This window comes from Geotrypetes seraphini, chromosome 6 (assembly GCF_902459505.1).
Source record: "Geotrypetes seraphini chromosome 6, aGeoSer1.1, whole genome shotgun sequence".
NCBI classification, from domain to species: Eukaryota; Metazoa; Chordata; class Amphibia; order Gymnophiona; family Dermophiidae; genus Geotrypetes; species Geotrypetes seraphini.
In genome coordinates, this window is record NC_047089.1 from 67,007,921 (window position 1) to 67,029,677 (window position 21,757).

Sequence of the window (21,757 nt, forward strand, 5' to 3'; positions counted from 1 at the left end):
GCCACTTTGGGGGGAGGGGTGTGCTAAGGGGCAGGCAGCAATCTTGGTTTGCTCGGGGGGCCAGAGAGAGATATGCAGGGGGCCAGGGAGAGAGAGAGAGACAGACAAGAGGCTAGGGAGAGACACAGGCAGAAAGAATGACAAACAGACAGGGGGCCAGAGAGACAGACAGATAGCCAGCAGCCAAAGAGAGAGAGACAAAGAGAAAAAGACAGACAGATAGTGGCCTAGGAGAGAGAGAGAGAGAGACCGAAAGAAAGACAGACAGAAAGCGGCCAAGGAGAGACAGAAAGAAAGAAAGACAGCAGCTAAGGAGACAAAGAGACAGAAAGCGGCCAAGGAGAGAAAGAAAGAAAGAAAGACAGCAGCTAAGGAGACAGAAAGAAAGAAAGACAGACAGACATCTATTCTAGCACCCGTTAATGTAATGGGCTTAAAGACTAGTTACAAATAAAGCTACAGGAAGCATATTAAAGATAATAGTTACATTCTTATACACAAATTTAGCATTCAGAAATACAAATGTTTGTGAAGAGCTGGCCAAAGTGGTTCAATGATTTCATTAGTGGAGATTTTCTTTGATGAGTTTGAAGACACACTAGTGTCCTTTATAGATAGTGGGCATCAACATGGGTGTGACAACTGAGAGCAATATTGTTGTTTAGGGGGGAGCTGGTTTGGTATTGTCCTGTAGGTAGATGAGTTTCTCTGAGCTGATTAGATAATACCAAGATATCTCTGCAAGAATCGCAACCACCCCTTCAAAACTCTCAGTGGTATGCATTTACTATTTTCCAACAGAAGACACTGCCTCAGTCCTGGATAGAGATGAAGCCAATTTGAGTGCCAAAGTTGCTGCCATCACGGACATTGGAGAAGAATTTATCTGGATGGCACGATGTGCAGAGGGTAACATTCTGGCTCCTGTCAGTCACAGAATCATCTTGAATGTTCTGAGGTAGAATTCCTCCACGTTCCAAAAGAATGCTTAACCGGAGACAAAATGTGAAAGAATGAGAATTAGACCAGTAAAATAGGTGGGCTGTCTGTTTTGTGAACCTCAGCGGTTCATACTAATACACCTTGGGAGCGCTAGGTAAATATAAGATGCATTCTTTGAGTGCAATAAATGCAAGTCCCAGAAGTTGACATGAAAAATAAAAAAAAATCAGGACTTGGCTACTAGAAACAAATCTGAGTATTATTTTTTTGCCTAAATGAGCCTGCAAACATAGTAAGTGTGTCTGTTGGTTGTGTTGATTCTCAATTAAAATGGATTTGCCAATTCATTTTGGTGCATCGATTTTCTTTTTGTTTTAAATTTATTAACTTTTTGAAATGAAAAAGAGAATACATACAACTGCATCCATTGGGGCAATAACAGCATTGACTCAAGAACACCACAAAAGGAAAATCATATACAAATTCAACAGAACAATTTTTCCAGTGTATAGCTTATACAAAACTACCTAGTTCCCTTCCCCTACCCCAGTCCACCCCCCCAAATTAAATCAAGTTCGACCATGTACGTCAGCAATTTATAACACACAAATTAGGAAATAGAAGGAAAATAAAGCAGCAATGCGACCCTATCAATCTTCAACTGAGTCATGAGTAATCATACTCAATCATACCCACAGTTCATGGGAGGGGTCAAAACATCCATGATGTTTATTGGTCAATTGCTCCAACGCTATTAAAGAGGTCAGCTTCAAACGCCAGTCCAGCAGTGTGGGACCACGTTGTGAATTGATTTCTTTTGGGAAAAAAATGGGATGTCCCCACCTCCCTCCCGCTGTCACCTAAGCTGCTGCTGCTGTCGTTTCTCTAGAACAGCAGCGGCGGCAGCAGCAACAGCAAAAGAAACTAACTGGAGAGAGAGAGGATAGAAGCTGGGTGTCGGGGGACAGAGAAGAGGAAGATACTGGATTGAGAGGACAGAGGAAACAGGCTGGATGGAAGAGGTAGGGATAGAGAGGGAGAGTAGGTGGGGACTGAGAAGGTAGAGAATGGGGTCGGGGGGACAGAGAGGAGGCAGAGGCTGGATGAAAGTGGTTAAGACTGGAGAAGAGAGAGAGAGGGCAGATGCTAGATTGAGGAGACGAGAAGGAGAGCAGAATATGGATGAAGGACGACAGAGAAGAAAGGCAGATACTGGATAGAAGGGGAAGAGAAAAAAGACACCCTAGATAGAAGGGGGTGAGAAGCTGAACAAGAAGAGGAATAGGGACATAAGAGATGTGGCACATGGGACAAGGATGCTCCTCAGCCGGCCATCTAGTGCAAATTTGGCATAAATCTGAAATCTCACTGGCTGAGGAGTCCATCTATCCCTATTCTGAGCAAATTCAAGGGGTTTTGAGGCTCTCAACGATAGTCGAATAGTTTGGGAGCTCCAGACAGTTTATGGACCACACCTTCTGATGACAGTCCACTGGTCCTGAAATCAACCTAACCTCCTGAATAGATGTAACAGGACATTTTCTATTTTTAGTTTTACAAGTCCCGCACATGTGACTTGCAAATAAAATAATGCAGGGCTCCCTCAGCTAGATAATGCTTCCACACTATTCCATGCCCCCTCCTAAAAACAAATAGCACACAATTACTGCTGGATGCATTAGAGTGTTCTGCAGTAAGCCTTTTCTGGCACGTTAAGCCAGTCAAGTTCTCATTAGTATAACACTAAATTGAAAATCTAAAGGGTCTTTTTATCAAACTGTGGTAAAAAGTGGCCTTAGCATTAAGAGAATGACACAGTGACTGTTACCCGTGGCTTGCAGTAGGTAACCCACAGGAACGGGGGGGGGGGGGGGAGGGAAGGAATAAAAATAAAAAATAAAAATCGACTGGCCGCCGTGGGTACAGGGACAAGGCAATTCACCGCCCCATGGAGTGGTGAACGGCCTTGTCTCTGCAGTAAAGGATATGCCACGAGTTGCCTCCCTTCCCATCCCTCCCCCAGTCAGCAGCCCACCTCGCGATTGCAAGTGCAGCCCCCCTCACGAGTCCAGCAGCCCCCTTCCCTCCCTATCGTGGGTTCAACAGGCCTTGTACCCTCCCTCTCTGGTTCCCAATCACTTGTGGCAAACCCCCCCCCCAAAAAAAAACCACGACACTCCTTGGTTAGTCCCTTCGTGCCTACCAGGGCGAGCGTACCAGCCTCTTAGAAGCTTCCTGCATTCAGTGTTGCTCCGTAACCTTCTTGGTGCCGACTCCCTCCTTCTGATGCAACTTCCTGCAAGGGGTAATGCTAGCCATGAGAGGGTATATAGACACAGAGAGAAGATGGCAAGACATGGAGGAGAATAAGAATGCAGAAGGAAGATGCTGGACAGGGGAGGGGGGTATAGGGATATAGAGGAGTAATACTGTACACAGAAGAAGGGGATCATAGAATAGTGAGATGATGAAGGCGGGGAGATGGGCACAGTCGAAATACTAGAAAGGGATGTATAGGAGACATAGAGAAGGGAGATGCTGAATATGGAGAACAATACATACACAGAGATAGAAGTTGGATGGTGAGCATGGAGAAAGAAGAAATGTCAAATAGTCAGGAGACCCTGGCAAGTGAGTTAAGAGAAGACAAAAGAAAACAGAGACCAGCGCCTGAGACCAACATGATTTGAAGAATAAAATGATGAGACAACAAAAGGTAGAAAAATAAAATATTATTTTCTATTTTGTGATTAGAATATATCAGATTTGAATTATGTATCCTGCTAGAGCTGATGTTAGACATAACTGGGGATTGCAAAGCCCAAGTCGTTTTGCTTCTTTAGCTTCAAGCTGGGTTAGGGCTCGCTCTGACCAGGGGGCAGTGCCCCTAGTTGAACTCCCCTAACACTATTCCTGTCATGTGTGACTGTGGTATTCTGTTAGCATGATTTTTCTGTGTAGCATTCTGTAATAATTTGGCTAATTCAGTTTTCTTGATAGTGGAGGGGAGGGGAGACAGGGGTTTTATTGATCATTGTTCTCTATTATTTGTGTTTATAAAATTACAATTGTACAGAATATTGTTTCTTTTTATACTTTAATAAGTTCAATATAAAATCATAACTATTTGAGGCTTGTGCGGATGGGATCAGACGGTTTGCTGGGGTGGGGTTCGAGCTTGTGGGGACAGGGCGGAGACGAAGACCGAGCTCACGGGGATGGGGCGGGGACGAGCTCACGAGGACGGGGTGGCGATGGGGACAAAATTTTTTTCCCTGTGTCATTCTCTACTTAGCATGTCCTTACATGGGTCTTTCCTGTGGGCTAAGACCATTTTTACCAGAGCCGTAAAAAAACCAGATTTTTCTATATTTTCAATTAATATGTGCTGTTGCCATTAGCATGTGTCCATTTTTTTTTTTTTAAACTTATTGCAGCAGCACTTATTGCCTCCTATTTTGGAGGTAGTAAGGGCTCCTGCATTTGTTATGTGCAATCTTATATCTCGCCAAATCTTCTCAAAATAGAGTTCTAGACAGGTTACAAGCAGAATACAGCTCTCCTTCTGAATTTGCAGTTTCGCTTATTTGTGATTTTTTTTTCTTCTTTTTTGCAGGCTGCCCGAACCTCCTCGGAACTTTCCTGGTGGTCTAGCGGTGATGCAGGGCAGGAGCGATCTTCCTATGCTCCTGCCCCGTGCAAAGCCGTCATCAAAATGGCTGCCGCGAGTTCCCGTTGTAGTCTCGAGACTACAACGGGAACTCACTGCAGCCATTTTGATGATGGCTTTGCATGGGGCAGGAGCATAGGAAGATTGCTCCTGCCCCGCGTCACCGCTAGACCACCACTGGGCAACAGCTGAAGAGCCAACCTGAAGACCTCCACATGGCTAGCAAGGAGCTCCATGTAGCTAGCACATAGTAAGGAGCGGCGTACAGCTCAGAGCAAGGAGCAGCAGTACTGCCGGCAGGAAGGGGAAGCGGATGCTGTAATTGCCAGTGGCCAGACAGCCTACCACAGAAAGAGCAGAAGTAAGGTTTGGGGGAGGTCCGGGGCGCAGGAGGGAGGCGGGGGTGGGTCAGAGCCGGCCCAAAAAATGATTTGTGATTTTTCCCTATTCGCAGGCCGTCTCTGCACCTAACCCCTGCGAATATGGAGGGAGAAGTGTATTGCTACATCGAATTAAGCATGTTACACATGCAATGTAAAATAAGATACATAAAATGGCAAGCTACCACTAATATCGTTGTTACAAAGAGTAAGACTTTTCTTGCAAAATCTTGAGTCCCCTCAAGCCCCTAATATAGACTTCTAGCCATGCACTAACTAGTTAGCGCGTGGTAACTTTCTACCCCAAATATTCCCTCCCCCCAAGAAAACAAAAACTACAAAAGAATTAGCACATGCAGATTGCAAAGTTGCTGATGCATGCCCAAGTGCATCGTGCAGTATCCTGATTTTCTGTGTGCTAAGCCTGCATTAGGATTTAGCATATCTTAGTAAAAAAAAAAAAAAAAAAAAAAAAAGGGCCCCTAAAAAAATAAACACATACACAAAACTGCAGGACTCCTTCACCACAATCTTAAAATAAAATCTTTAGTTCCTCTTAATTTGAACAAGAGATAAATGATAAGTAAACACAGGAAATCAATGCAGCTTTACACTTGTTTGTTTTATGGGTACTTTTAAATCAAGAAAAGAAAACTCATCTGAATTTTCAACATGTCATTTCTACTGAATCACTATGATGCAATCCAACCCGAGCGATTAAATAAAGCAGTGTCTTCAAAGAGTTTTTTTTTTTTTAGCTCTGGCATACTAAATGGAGCAAATGTTTTTCAAGGCATATTATAATTGAAATGATAAAATTGCAAAACCAACAAATTAAATTTCAGAGTCATTTACATGGCTGTGAAGTCAGTAGATAAATCCTTCAACTCCGACTCCTCAGTTTCTGGTACCCACAACTCCGACTCCAGGTCCCCAAAATTGTCTCCGACTCCTTAACTCAGACAGCCCTGGTTATTTATTTAAAGTTTTTAAAGCTATGTATAGGTAATTGTATCACATGGTGAAACTAAAGTAGATAGAATCGAATTGCTGATCAATGCAATGGATGAGCTTGTTTTTGAGTGCAAATTAACTCAAAACACGGCTCGATAAATCGACAAACAAACACGTATTTCATCATCCACCATCTGCAGTCGTTTGCAAAGATTAAGGAGACCCAAACGGTAACAAAGCCTTGATTGCTTTGTAGCTCACGTTAGGATAACTACTGCATAAAAAATAAAACTAAAATTAGGTGCCATTAGTTTTCAAGGACCAATCATGTCAAAGAATGATGCTTGTCTGGGTAGTTGTATCCTTATGCACACAGACGCTCATAACATTGCAGACTCTTGAGTAAGCGACATACATGTCATATACTTATGAAGGAATTTTTTTAAAACATTCTGGAATCTGTTGGAGATGGTTAACAAGACTAAAAATGTTATAATGCCCATGTATTGCTCCATGGTGCGACCTCATCTGGAGTATTATGTTCAATTCTGGTTTCCTTATCTCAAGAAAGATATGGTGGCGCTAGAAAAGGTTCAAAGAAGAGCGACCAAGACGATAAAGGGGATGGAACTCCTCTTGTATAAGGAAAGACTAAAACAGTTAGGGCACTTCAGCTTGGAAAAGAGACGGCTGAGGGGAGATATGATTGAAGTCTACAAAATCCTGAGTGGAGTAGAATGGGTACAAGTGGATCGATTTTTCACTCCGTCAAAAATTACAAAGACTAGGGGACACTCGATGAAGTTACAGGGAAATACTTTTAAAACCAATAGGATGAAATTTTTTTCACTCAGAGAATAGTTAAGGTCTGGAACGCGGTGCTAGAGGTTGTGGTAAGAGCGGATAGTGTAGCTGGTTTTAAGAAAGGTTTGGACAAGTTCCTGGAGGAAAAGTCCATAGTCTGCTATTGACAAAGACAGGGGGGGGGGGGGAAGCCACTGCTTGCCCTGGATTGGTAGTATCGAATATTGCTACTCCTTGGGTTTTGGCCAGGTACTAGTGACCTGGATTGGCCACAGTGAGAATGGACTATTGGGCTTGATCGACCATCGGTCTGACCCAGTAAGGCTATTTTCCCTTGGAAAACCTGATGTAATTCCTCATGCAACTCCTATTTCTTATGTAACATTTCTCTCCTTCGCTGATTGTCCAGCCTTCTTTCAATGTAAACTGCCTAGAAGTCATTTTGACTATGGCGGTATAGAAAAATAAAGTTGTTATTATTATTATTATTATATATTCTTATGTTCACACCAGTGCCATGGCACACAGTTTCAGAGACACTGAAATAAAGAAACCAAGCATTCACTTTAACTCATAAAGAGGATTTACACATCTGTATCAGCACATACACTTACCGTGTTGCCTTCCTGATATCAACATAAGGTCTTAGAGAGTCAATCAGTCGAACACAGTTTGGGTGAATAGCATGAAATTTCTCTGCATCTTCCTTGGAAAGTGTAAAGCAGCAGGGTCCGACTGAAGGGCCAAGCACCACCAGTATATCCTTTACGCTGCAGCCAAATTCTGCTACCATTGCATGTACAGCGGCCATTGCCACGCCCAGCAAGGTGCCCTTCCATCCTGAGAAAGAACACCACAGAAAGCACCGTTTCCATTTCAAGCAGGGACATGACAAAGCAAATCATCTAATCACAATTTAAAGTGCACATAATTATGCGTTGCGTATTCTTTATGCTTAGCTCTTGTGTTTAATTGAAAGAGAGCATCAATTGGTTTCTCTCTTGTTTAAATTTTATTGTAGTCTTCAGGCAGCTACAGACAAGGCAAAATTAATTTTAAGTGAGCATGGAATAAACATTTTTGTATTAGAAAATTTGATTACACCTTATTAAGCAGTACCTGTATACCAGCGGTCTCAAACACGCAGCCCCCCAGGGACTATTTTGCGGCCCGCGATCTAACCTCTCCACTTCACAAGCTTTCCGATTGTGGAGAGGATAATCGTGTACAGACCGCGATTGCAGTAATTTACTTGCGTCGGAGGGAATGTCAGCAAACGGCCTCGTGGTGGCGCTGTGCTTCTCCCAGTCTCAGCCTCCCTCCGCCCGCTTTGGCTTGTGTCTCTAGGCGGCATTAGCGGCTGCCGGGTTGCGCTGTGCATCTCGCGACCTCAGCCTCCCTCTGCCCCCTCTCAGCCTGGATCCGGAGCACACGGCTCACTCTGCCCTTCAGCTCGCCCACAAGCACCGGAACCAAGCAACGAGGCATCCCAGGCTGTGGTGGCGGTTGCAGTGTAGGGCTGTAGGCCTTTGGCAAGTATGTGAAAAATGTGTTTATTTGGAAATTGCAATTATCTGTCCCACAGAAATTTTTTTTTTAACCCTCTATGATTTCTCCTGTGGTGGTGTTTCTTCACATAGGCTTTGATTTATTACAATTGTCTGTCACACAGAAATTTTTTTTGATCCCCCCTATGATTTCTGTTGTGGTGTTTCTTCACATTGGCCTATGTCAGTGGTCGGCAAACTGCGGCTCTTTAGCCACTTGAGTGCGGCTCGTGGCTCGCCTAAAGCAGAGGACCCCAACATGCTTCCCTTCTCACTGCCCTCCCACAAGTCACCGTCATTGGGAAACAGGCCGCCACCATAGCCTGTGAATAGGTTACTACCGCCACCATCAGGGAATAGGCAGTAAATTCCATGTCCCGGAAAGGGTCCTCCGAACTTCCCTTTGTCTGTGGCTGAGGACCGGATCCTGGTGCTTCGCAGGTGAAGACTGAGCAGAAATAGTTATTGAGTAATTCTGCTTTGTCCGCATCTAAAGTTGCCGTCAGGTTTCTTTAGCTGCCCAATACCGCTTGTGTTCTTCTTCCTGTCGCTCGTATTGCAAGACATTGCTTGTAAATCAAGTTAAAATTTAATTAAATGTTTTGCTTGTCTTGCAAAACACTTGCAAACCAAGGGCTCCTTTTACGAAGCTGTGCTAGCATTTTTAGTGTGCACTAGCTGAAAAACTACCACCTGCTCAAGAGGAGGCGGTAGCGGTTAGTGCACGTGGCATTTTAGCGTGCGCTATTCCGCGCATTAAGGCCCTAATGTGCCTTCGATAAAAGGAGCCCCAAGTTACTTGCAATCCAAGGTTTTACTGTAATGTTTTAATTGTAAACTGCCTTGATCCGATGAGATACCATGATAGAACTTTGTCTTTTCAGATGGCATTATGGGATAAAGGGTTTAAGCGGCTGCTATCGAAATCTGTTTATTATCCTCATTATAGAAAACAACTCGACTTTTCTGTTTTTGAAGTTTTTCAGCTCTTAAAGACTAATTTATCTGTCTTCCTGTATTATGTATCATAACTAGTCCTTTTGAAAACCGCATTGAACGCTACAGTAATTGCGATCTAGAAATAAATTCTTATGTTATATCAAGCTTTTGAAATAATCAAAACACAAACTCTCAAGGTACCAAGTTAAACTTGGCCTACCTGAAAACAATGGTTGCAGTTTCTCAGCTTGAAAGTGGAGGCATCTACATTGGGTCTTAATGCTTCCCTCTAGACCTCCTCAACCTAACTTTGGCCCGGCCTTTTATACTTCCTGGGACATGTCCTTCTGACTCCATCCCTACTGTAATGCATTCTACACTGATCTGACTACAAAGGGTCTGCATTAGCTCCAACTGATTCAGAACCATTTCTGCATAAACTTCACCGACTACTGGTATAATACAAAACTCTTTATATCTATCTGACCTTCAAGGCCCTTAAAAGAAATGGTTGCGTCAGAAGAGAAGCTTCCGCCCACACATGCACGCTACTGTTTGCAGGCTTCGACGGCTTTGAAGAAGTTACTCAAAACGCACTGCAACGGTAACGGCGAGGGAGATAGATAGATTTGGGTAGGTAGGGAGGGGGCTGCGCGAGGGGTGCTGAAGGGCGGTGAGGTGGCGAAAGGGAAGGGTGGTAGAGGAAAGGAACAGACGCTGAAAGGACATGGGAATGACAGAGTGGGGAGAAGACACTGAAGTGAAATGGGGAACAGAGAGTGGGCAGAAGACGCTGAAGGGAAATGGGGAAGACAGAATGGGGGAGAAGACGCTGAAGGGAAATGGGGATGGCAGAGTGGGGAGAAGATGCTGAAGGGAATGGAGAAGAGAGAGTGGAGAGAAGACGCTGGAAGGGAAGAAGACGGAGATGCCAGACTATGGAGGAGCGGAGGGAAGAAGATGGGTGCCAGACCAATTGGGGAGGGGGGGGTGAAGGGAGAGGCACAGTAACAGAGCAAATGGATGACAGACAGTAGATGGAAGGAATTGAATGAGAAGATGAGGGAAGCAGAAACCAGACAACAAAGGTAGAAAAAAATTTTCTATTTATTTCTTTTCTTTTTTTTGTTTTAGGATAAAGTAGTATATTAGTTGTGTTTATAAAAATTTATAAACAAAGCCCTGCCAGCTGAACATCTCTTTCTCTAGTTCAGCAGCCAGAACTTTGATTTATAAGGAAGGAATAAGCTAAATATTGCAGTACTGAGGCTTGTATGGATTCTGTGGGGATAGTAGTCGTGGGGACGGAGCGGGGACAAATTTTTTCCCCGTGTCATTCTCTAACCCGCACATGAAAAGGCTGCAGCCCTCATGGTTTGCATCCTCAAATCCTTTCTATTTGGTATAAATAAATTCCCGTTACCAGCAAAACGTAACTGGGAGTGAGACATGAAATAAAACCATTTTTCGGGGTTTGCATTGAATCTGACTAAATCTGAGGCATTGGCCTCTTCGGCGGGGCTCCGGGCGTCTTGGGGAGGGACTTTTCCATTGAAATGGGCTGATTCTTCCTTTCGCTATTTGGGAATCCGGCTTTCTATGGATGTGCGGGAACTTTAAAGGTTGAACGTTACATCTCTCTTGTCTTCTATGGGATCGGTTCTGGCTGCTTGGCGTGATTTGCCGCTCTCCTTGATGGGAAGAGTTCATCTCTTTTGGATGGTGCTCTTTCGTAGATGGTTGTACGTCCTGCAGACGCTCCCCTTGTGACTTTTGCAGCAGGACATACGGACTTTTTACTCTTTGCTCTCGCGGTTCTGTTGGGGAGGCCGGAAGCCTAAGTTGCAGTGGCACTTACTGGTGGGCTCGTGGGACCGGGGAGGCTTTGGGGTGCTGAATCTCAGGTTCTATAACTGGGCTTGTCTTTTGCGGCATATTCGAGATTGGGCTTTGGGTACCACTCTATATACGGACATTTCCTTCGAGCGTGATTATTTCTATCCTGCTCACCTCTTGTCTCTCCTGCACGCTCGGTTGGTGGAGGTGCCTGCTTCTGGTAGACATAGTGTCTTGTTTCGCCCTCTTTGGGAGGTGTGGCGGCAGATTCTTCCCATGTGGCATCAGGACCCTCGGGTTAGTGTGTTGTTGCCCCTGGCCGGTAATCTTTCTTTCCCTCCGGGGTTGGTGCCTTCAGTTTTTGGAAGACGGCGGGCTAAGGGCTGTGAATTCCTCTTTCAGGTTTTGCGGGATGACGGGGAGCTGCAGTCCTGCGCTGATTTGCAGCATGGGGGTCTTCCCTCTCTTGGTCTTGCTTACGCGCATTGTCAGCTGCGGCACTATGTGAGCTCGCTTCCTAGAGATTCCCTCTCATTGTCCTTTGGGATGCAGTTTAGAGCTTTTTTGGAGGGGGTGGGGAGGATCCGGAACCTCAGATTTCAGTTTATTTTTTTCAGAGGAGGCTTGCAGCCCTGGAGCCTCCTCATGATTTTTCCTCGGTTTTGGAGGCTTGGCGGAGGGATGTGGGGAGGGAGCTTGGGGCGGATTGGTTGCTCTATGCTATAAGCCGGATTCCGGCCTTAGTATTTAATGCAGAGCTGCGAGAGTGCCATTACAGGACTTTGTTGCGGGCCTATACCTCCCAGAGCCAGGCCTTCTATATGGGTTGTGTGGATACAGGGTTTTTGGGGGGCTCTGGCCTTCCTGCAGGATCTTCTTCGGGTTCCTGTTCCTCTTTCTGTCTTCCACATGTTGTTTGCTCACTTCCCTGCATTTTCTGTTTTTTCTTCTGCTGAAAAGTTGTTCTTGAGCAAATGTTATATTTTAGGGAAGAAGTGTATCTTGAACCATTGGTTGGCCGTTGTTCCTCCCTCCTTCTGGTATTGGAGAAACAAACTACATGAGCTGATGTGCTGGGAGGCCCGGCTGGCTTGTTCTTCTCGTCGTAAGAGTAGTGATTTTATTCACACTTGGTTTCCCTATTTGGACAGTTTGCCGCCGCGGAGTCGTAGTCGAATTGTGAATGGATTGCAGCTGTATTCTGCTCCACCTGTCTGACCTGGGATTCTTTTCTGTTGGGGTAGGGGGGGAGGAGGGGTTTGGGGGTATGGGTCTGTTGGGGGGTGTTTGGGTCTCTTCGTTCCCTGAGAGGACATCAGAGTCCAGTCCTCTTTGGGGGGGAGGTGGCCCTCCTTTGACTGTTATTGGAAATGTTACAATCCTTCTCTGTATTCTGTGGTTGTGCGTTGTTATTCTATTTACCAATAAAAAAAGTTTCATAATAATAAAAAATCATTTCTGACAAATATTGTGGAGCCTTTTATGTATTGCTAAATAGGTTAACAGCAGCAATTTGTACCTAACTCTATATTCCCATTTGAGCCAGTACAACTTAATGAAAAATCCAATATATGATCACATCTAGACAACCTAAACAGTGCACGAATAATAGAATTTTGATATACTACTTTTTTCTGTGTGGTTACAGTCAAAGCACTTTACATATTTTAGATAAGTATGTATTTTGTGCCTGGGGCATTGAAGTGTTAAGTGACTTGCCCAGAGTCACATGGAGCTCCATGAAGCTAAGGCATTTGCTCTAACCACTAGAACACTCATCTACTGTGTCCAATATGATGCTTTGTTCCACTTTTTTTTTTTTTGAAACATGCTTTGTTATTCATTTCAAGACAACTCTGATTTCAACAGGTGTACAGCGCCATCTGCTGTTTGCTTAAACAAACCAAGTTAGCCCCATTTCTTATGGTCATATTCTAGCATTTTGGATGGGTTGGGGTTTTTTTGCACTTAGTGTCCACATCCGAGCGTACATTGCCCCTTTTACAATGGTTGGAATTTACAAGTGCATGCTTTGACATGACACTGTGTACTTTGCTGGCAGCCAAAGGTATAGATTTTAAGATCCGAGTGGAGGAATAGCCTAATGATTAGTTCAATTTCCACTGCAGCTCTTTGTAACCCTGTGCAAGTCATTTAAAATTCCGCTGTCCCAGGTACAAAAATTTGTACTGTGAGCCCACTAGGGGGTAAAGAAAGTATCTGAAACAATGTGTAAACAACTTTGATTGTACCATATAAAGATGATACATAAATAATCTGTATGCAAACTTAAATATAGTCATGCACCTTCACACCAGCTCTGGCGCAGATATATATGTCTATGCCTGAAAAGCAGGGCCAGCATTGCCCTGGGTCCCGTAGCTCCAGGAGGCCCCCCATGAGCCAGGATGGCCTTTCCTTCTCTCCACCCGGTTCTGAAGCCCCAAAATGCAAAGAGGTTGTCAGCGCGGCAGTGATTCTCTAGCGCTGCTTGCGGCTTTATTGGCAATGTTCTCCTGACGCAGTCTGTCCCCCCTCTGATGCAACTTCCTGTTTCCACTTGGGCAGACAGTGGCAGGGGAGGAACACTGAAGGAAGCCTTAAGCAGCGCTAGATAACTGATGCCATGTCGCAACTCTTTTGCATTTTCAAAAGGCAGGGGGGACGCTTTGTAATGAGGTGGGGAGAAGGGAAGGACATCCTGGCCCACAGGGGCCCTTCTGAGTAGCTGATTTTTAAATGAAGGGAGAGATGCTGGATAGGAGGGCATTTGGTAGGTGGGGAAATCAGTGGAAGGGGCAGAGAGGACAGGAATTGAGGGCCCCCTCTTAATTTCTAGCCTGGGCCCCAGCATGTCTAACACTGGCCTGCTGAAAAGTAGGCCAAATTTCTGTCACTTGCACAAGTAAGTACCTATTTGTCTCTAAAAAATTAATTTAAGATAGGCAACTGAACCTCAGTACCCTCTTATAAAGTACCCTTTGTTAAGCTCTCACCTGGACCACTTCCTGCCATATTAAGACCTTCCTAAGCACCCTAGCAGGCAAACCTCTAGCTTTCCTCTTCTCACTGCTTTGGTTATACCACAGAAAGGTGGTATACCTTTTGCCCTCCCTCCTCCCATTTTCCTCCTTCAGTTGGATCCTTGGATACCTTAGCAAACCCTGGTCCATGGGCCTTATATTCAAGATCATTCCACTAAAATCTCTGTGTTCTATTGTCTTCCACAAACCCAAAAGATCACACTTTTTAAATAAACAGCTCAATACTGTGACACATCAACAATAGAGGAAGGAAAATGCAATGTTTTCAATAATTCTGGGATGAGGAAGCTCCACAGCTCCTTTCCCCCCAAAAAAGTAACTCACAACTTTTCCTGATTAATGAGTTTAGCAGGAGAGCCAAAAAAACATAGTATTATCACTGCTACTAGCAAACGATCTAAAACTTGAAAGATAAAATGAAAGATTTAATAAGAATCTGATGTTATGCCTGTCTGTTTCGTCTCCCTCCCTCCTCCTCTAACAACTGCCTAGGGAACCTCAGACTTCCAGGATTGAGCAATGCCATCTTTTCACATGCACAAATCTCAAGAACATATAACCTCGTCTCTCCAAGCAAACATATTAACCAAGAGCAGGGATAAATTTCTAAAGAGAAATAGCATACAGCCCTTCAACAAAATTATCTACACTGATACAGGAAAAGGCAAAGAATGGCTAAAAATGTAAAAAAGGGAGATAAAAATTTTTTCAGATATATTAGTGAAAGGAGGAAGATAAAAAATGGAATTGCTAGGCTAAAAGATGCTGGGAACAAATATGGAGAGTGATGAGGAGAAAGCAAATGTGCTAAACAAATACTTCTGTTCTGTGTTCACAGAAGAAAATCCTGGAGAAGGACCGAGATTGTCCGGCAAAGTTACACGAGAAAATGGAGTAGATTCTGCGCCGTTCACGGAGGAGGGTGTTTATGAGCAACTTGAAAAACTGAAGGTGGACAAAGCGATGGGACCAGACGGGATCCATCCCAGGATACTAAGGGAACTCAGAGAGGTTCTGGCGAGTCCTATTAAAGACTTGTTTAACAAATCTCTGGAGACGGGAGTGATTCCTGGGGATTGGAGGAGAGCGGATGTGGTCCCTATTCATAAAAGTGGTCACAGGGATGAAGCAGGAAACTACAGGCCGGTGAGCCTCACTTCAGTTGTTGGAAAAATAATGGAAGTGTTGCTGAAAGAAAGGATAGTGTATTTCCTTGAATCTAATGGGTTACAGGATCCGAGGCAACATGGCTTTACAAAAGGTAAATCGTGCCAAACGAACCTGATTGAATTTTTTGATTGGGTGACCAGAGAGCTGGATCGAGGACATATGCTAGATGTAATTTATTTGGATTTCAGCAAAGCCTTTGATACAGTTCCTCATAGGAGGCTGTTGAACAAACTTGAAGGGCTGAAGTTAGGACCCAAAGTGGTGAACTGGGTCAGAAACTGGCTGTCGGACAGACGCCAGAGGGTGGTGGTTAATGGAAGTCGCTCGAAGGAAGGAAAGGTGACTAGTGGAGTCCCTCAGGGTTCGGTGCTGGGGCCAATCCTGTTCAATATGTATGTAAGTGACATTGCTGAAGGGTTAGAAGGAAAAGTGTGCCTTTTTGCAGATGATACCAAGATTTGTAACAGAGTAGACACCGAAGAGGGAGTGGAAAATATGAAAAAGGATCTGCAAAAGTTAGAGGAATGGTCTAATGCCTGGCAACTAAAATTCAATGCAAAGAAATGCAGAGTAATGCATTTGGGGATTAATAATAGGAAGGAACCGTATATGCTGGGAGGAGAGAAGCTGATATGCACGGACGGGGAGAGGGACCTTGGGGTGATAGTGTCCGAAGATCTAAAGGCGAAAAAACAGTGTGACAAGGCAGTGGCTGCTGCCAGAAGGATTCTGGGCTGTATAAAGAGAGGCGTAGTCAGTAGAAGAAAGAAGGTGTTGATGCCCCTGTACAGGTCATTGGTGAGGCCCCACTTGGAGTATTGTGTTCAGTTTTGGAGACCGTATCTGGCGAAAGACGTAAGAAGACTTGAGGCGGTCCAGAGGAGGGCGATGAAAATGATAGGAGGCTTGCACCAGAAGACATATGAGGAGAGACTGGAAGCCCTGAATATGTATACCCTAGAGGAAAGGAGAGACAGGGGAGATATGATTCAGACGTTCAAATACTTAAAGGGTATTAATGTAGAACAAAATCTTTTCCAGAGAAAGGAAAATGGTAAAACCAGAGGACATAATTTGAGGTTGAGGGGTGGTAGATTCAGGGGCAATGTTAGGAAATTCTACTTTACGGAGAGGGTGGTGGATGCCTGGAATGCGCTCCCGAGAGAGGTGGTGGAGAGTAAAACTGTGACTGAGTTCAAAGAAGCATGGGATGAACACAGAAGATTTAGAATCAGAAAATAATATTAAATATTGAACTAGGCCAGTTACTGGGCAGACTTGTACGGTCTGTGTCTGTGTATGGCCGTTTGGTGGAGGATGGGCAGGGGAGGGCTTCAGTGGCTGGGAGGGTGTAGATGGGCTGGAGTAAATCTTAACAGAGATTTCGGCAGTTGGAACCCAAGCATAGTACCGGGTAAAGCTTTGGATTCTCGCCCAGAAATAGCTAAGAAGAAAAAAAAAAAAATAATAAATTTAAATTGAATCAGGTTGGGCAGACTGGATGGACCATTCGGGTCTTTATCTGCCGTCATCTACTATGTTACTATGTTACTATGTTACTATGATATTAACAAAAAAGCTATCCCAAAATTACCACTTCTAACTCAGTCTTCATGCTCTTTACACATATTGACAAAAACTTCAATGAAAGGCACAATGCCGATTACATTTCTCCCTCCGTATTCATGGTTTCAGCAATCGCGATTTCGATTATTCGCGATTTTTAGCATGCTTACCCCTCCCCCACAAATTACATCATCCATGAGCACAGTACAGTATGGTACCGATAAAAATTTTGGCACATTTTTCCAAGCACTGCTTACCAGCTTTCACAGAGTACCAGGTTTCAAGGCTTTTTTAGCATTTTCAATTCTGCACCCTCACTTCCCACTTAACTCCCCAACTCCCTCCCCAGGTTACTTCCGTCCCTGGCAACAGAGCAGCGGTTTCCTGGGCAATGACCTGCTCCCGCACATGTCAGTGGTTTGCGTATAATGTCAGTTGCCTGCCTGGGGTGGTTACCGGCATGCCGTAAGGCAGGGTGTCGGGGAGGTGGTGGTGAAGGTGTTGGGAGACCGAGGTAAAACATGAGGCTGATGGAGAACGCGATTGACGGGCAGAGGAGCAGAGGTAGGGCGGCCGCAGAGACCATTTCAGCCTGAGGCTCAGTGCCGGGAGTCAGGCAGTAGCCGCTACTTATTCTCTTCAATGCCGCAAGGGGCCTGGGGCAACCCTTAACCCTATGCAACTAAGTGAACCCTCATCTCACACGGGGTTAACCCTGTTCTAGAAACATAGAAAGATGACGGCAGAAAAGGGCCACAGCCCATCAAGTCTGCCCACTCTACTGACCCACCCCATTAAGTCTGAGTGCTGATGACTTAGTTCCTTTGCTCGACCCTCGTAGGGATCCCACGTGGATGTCCCATCTATTCTTAAAGTCGAGCACGCTGGTTGCCTTGATCACCTGCCTCGGAAGTTTGTTCCAATGATCCACCACCCTTTCCATGAAGTACTTCCTGGTGTCACCACTAAATTTCCCTCCTCTGAGTTTAAGCGGGTGCCCCCTTGTGACCGAGGGTCCCTTGGGAACGAATATGTCGTTTTCCACCTCGACTCGACCTGTGACGTATTTAAATGTCTCAATCATGTCACCCCTTTCCCTGCGCTCCTCTAGAGTATAGAGCTGCAATTTGCCCAGTCTTTCTTCGTATGAGAGACCCTTGAGTCCGGAGACCATTCTAGTGGCCATCCGCTGGACCGACTCTGCTCGAAGCACATCTTTACGGTAATGCGGCCTCCAGAATTGCACACAGTATTCCAGATGAGGTCTCACCATGGATCTGTAAAGTGGCATTATGACTTCAGGTTTGCGGCTGACGAAGCTTCTCTTGATACATCCCATCATTTGCCTTGCCTTGGATGAGGCCTTCTCTACTTGTTTGGCAGCCTTCATGACTGCACTGATGATAACTCCCAAGTCCCGTTCTTCTGAAGTCCTAGCTAGTGCTACTCCATTCAAGGTGTATGTTCTGCATGGATTTCTACTGCCGAGATGCATGACCTTACACTTCTTAGCGTTGAAGCCCAGCTGCCATGTCGAGGACCAGTTTTCCAACGTGATCAGATCTTGCGTCATACAACCCTGTTTTGTGCACCACTTTTCTACCCAGTGCCTGAGCCTGCTAGCATAAAATATATATACGTTGCTGTTATTTGCAGGTTAGTCAATCCCCAATCACCGCGAATACGGAGGGAGAAGTATATTTTCATATGGCTCAAAATGGACCAAAAAGTATACTGGGTCTAAAAAAATGCCATACTATATCAAATTTATTATTCACAAAACGTATTGTCATATAAAATCACCATATTTTTAGTCCATAAGTTTGCATTCAGTAACCTTTTTTTTTTAGGTGTAACAAAAAAATACCTGAATGAGCAGCGCCACACACTTTTTTAACTGGATCACAGAAAAGCAATGGGATGCAGTCGGCACCGAGAGCAGCAATGGTGATGCCTTTCTGATCAGTTACTATTCCATCATACCAGTCCGGTTCTGGCTTCCCCATGATCCAGACAGTGTTAGCATGATCAACCTACCATCCCAAAGTAAAAAGAGAAAGAAGCTAAAGCCATACATGAAAAAACTATTCAGACTATATAATTGCAGGAGCAGAACAGTTTAACCACATCAGTAATAGTAGGGGGGATAATTGGGGTTCAGTGTTTCAAGTTTATTTAGGACTCGATATACCGCTTTTATAAGCAAAGCTGCTTCCAAGTTATACAAAGTGCTGTTGTTTAGTCCCTTAGGGAATAACTGTTAAGAAAGAGGCATTTTGCCATGATGTCAGATCCTGAGAAAATAGTGCCAAAACATAAAAGAAGTCCAAAAGAGATGTGGAGGGGCATTTCCAATGACGTCTAAATCTGGGTTTAGCAGAACACGCAGAAAAACCCAGTCACAAACATTTTTTTTTATTTATTCAATTTTCTATACCGTTCTCCCAAGGGAGCTCAAAACGGTTTACATGAATTTATTCAGGTACCCAAGCATTTTTCCCTGTCTGTCCTGGTGGGCTCACAATCTATCTAATGTACCTGGGGCAACGGGGGGATTAAGTGACTTGCCCGGGGGTCACAAGGAGCAGCATGGGTTTGAACCCACAACCCCAGGGTGCTGAGGCTGTAGCTTTAACCACTGCGCCACACACATACTTCAAAACAGGAAAATGTCCAGCTTTTTTTTTTTTTTTTGAAAATGGCCATATCTGAGATGTGCTTGTCCTATGTATATCTATTTTTTTGAACTATTAAAAGAAAAGCGCAGAAAACAAGCCATTGGGATGTAGGAGGGGCCAGTATTTTTCTAGTAGACAGGCCACACAGACATTCCAGCAGAACAAAGGGACACCCTAGGGGGCATTGCAGTGAACTTCACATAAAAAGGCCCAGGTACACATCTCAAAATAACCCCCTTATATTATATGGGGAACCCTCAAAAACCCATCCAAAACCTACTGGACCCAACTGTACATAACAGCAATAGACCTTGCACCTACAGGTGTCACTTATATGTAGGTACAGTGGGATTAGGGTAGGGTTTGGAAGGCTCACATATTCCACCATAAGTGTAATAGATAAGCATGTGATGTGGGCCTAAGTCCCCATCTCTATAGATCAAACCACCAGGCTACTCCAGGAACCTGCCTGCTGCTCTTAATAGGACTGGCCATACCATCCGAAGCTGACATATAGGCAGGTATGTACTGTTTCACTAGAGGCAGGTCTTGTCAAACAAATCTGATTAATTTCTTTGACTGCGTGACCAGAAAATTGGATAGAGGGAGAGCGCTAGATGTAGTGTATTTTAGATTTTAGCAAAGCCTTTGACAGTGCTCTACACAGGTATGTAATAAATAAACTGAGTGCCCTACATATGGGCCCCAAGGTGATGGACTGGGTCAGGGACTGGTGAAGAGCGCGATCGATCACACAGGTGTTTGGGGTGGGGGGTTTGTCCGGCAGGAGGGATTTGGCATCCCTCCTGCCAGAGAACATTCGGAGAGGATTCGGGGGATCACGGCAGGAGAGATTGGGCATCTCTCCTGCTGCAATCGTTACGGGTGTGGGGGGACGAGTTGCCTGGGCTGCTGAGCTGATCGTGGCAGCCGCGATCAACTCAGCGGCCCAATTTGGAACTTATACCCGTTTTGACTTTGTCTAAATCAAAACATAAGAACATAAGAACATAAGAAGTTGCCTCCACTGGGTCAGACCAGAGGTCCATCCTGCCCAGCGGTCCGCTCCCGCGGCGGCCCATCAGGTCCGCGACCTGTGAAGTGGTTACTGACCAATTCAATAACCTACCTCAAGTTCTATCTGTACCCCTCTATCCCCTTATCCTCCAGGAACCTATCCAAACCTTTCTTGAACCCCTGTACAGAGTTCTGGCTTATCACCTCCTCTGGAAGCTTGTTCCATGTGTCCACCACCCTCTGGGTGAAAAAGAACTTCCTAGCATTTGTTCTAAACCTGTCCCCTTTCAATTTCTCCGAGTGACCCCTAGTGCTTGTGGCTCCCCACAGTTTGAAGAATCTGTTCTTATTCACTTTCTCTATGCCCTTTAGGATTTTGAAAGTTTCTATCATGTCCCCTCTAAGTCTCCTCTTCTCCAGGGAGAACAGCCCCAGCTTTTTTAACCTGTCAGCGTATGAGAAATTTTCCATACCTTTTATCAGTTTAGTCGCCCTCCTCTGCACTCCCTCGAGTACCGCCATATCCTTTTTGAGGTACGGCGACCAGTATTGAACACAGTACTCCAGGTGCGGGCGCACCATTGCGCGATACAGCGGCATGATGACTTCCTTTGTCCTGGTTGTGATACCTTTTTTGATGATGCCCAGCATTCTATTTGCTCTCTTCGAGGCTGTCGCACACTGTGCCGATGGTTTCAGTGATGTGTCAACCATAACTCCCAGATCCCTTTCAAGGTTACTCACCCCTAGCCGTGTTCCCCCCATTTTGTAGCTGAACATCGGGTTCTTTTTCCCTACATGCATGACCTTGCATTTCTCTACGTTAAAACTCATTTGCCACTTATTTGCCCAGTCTACCAGTCTCGTTAGGTCCCTTTGCAGGTTTTCACAGTCTTCTGTGTTCCTAACCCTGCTGCAGAGTTTGGTGTCATCAGCAAATTTGATAACCTCACATTTTGTCCCGGTCTCCAGATCATCAATAAATATATTAAACAATAGAGGTCCCAGCACCGACCCCTGTGGAACTCCGCTCGTGACCCATTGCCAGTCTGAATATTGGCCCTTTATTCCAACCCTCTGTTTCCTGCCTGCCAACCAGTGTTTGATCCATCGGTAGATATCTCCTTGCACCCCGTGGTTCCACAGCTTTTTTAATAGCCGTTCGTGAGGTACCTTGTCGAAGGCTTTTTGGAAGTCAAGGTAAATGATG

At 44.9% G+C, this 21,757-nt stretch overlaps 1 protein-coding gene across 6 annotated transcripts in view; it reads right to left on the reverse strand.

Annotated features, from left to right (window-relative positions):
• Positions 1–368: 368 nt before the first annotated feature.
• LACC1 (laccase domain containing 1) overlaps positions 369–21,757 on the reverse strand; it is a 41,148-nt gene continuing 19,759 nt past the window's right edge. For all 6 annotated transcript variants that reach the window (XM_033949638.1, XM_033949637.1, XM_033949639.1 and 3 more), the window contains 3 exons: positions 18,720–18,885; positions 7,365–7,590; positions 369–987 (listed from right to left, as the gene is read on the reverse strand). In XM_033949638.1, coding sequence (XP_033805529.1) covers positions 813–987; positions 7,365–7,590; positions 18,720–18,885 — 567 coding nt within the window. In that variant the 3' untranslated portion in view covers positions 369–812. The remainder of the gene's footprint in view (positions 988–7,364; positions 7,591–18,719; positions 18,886–21,757) is intronic.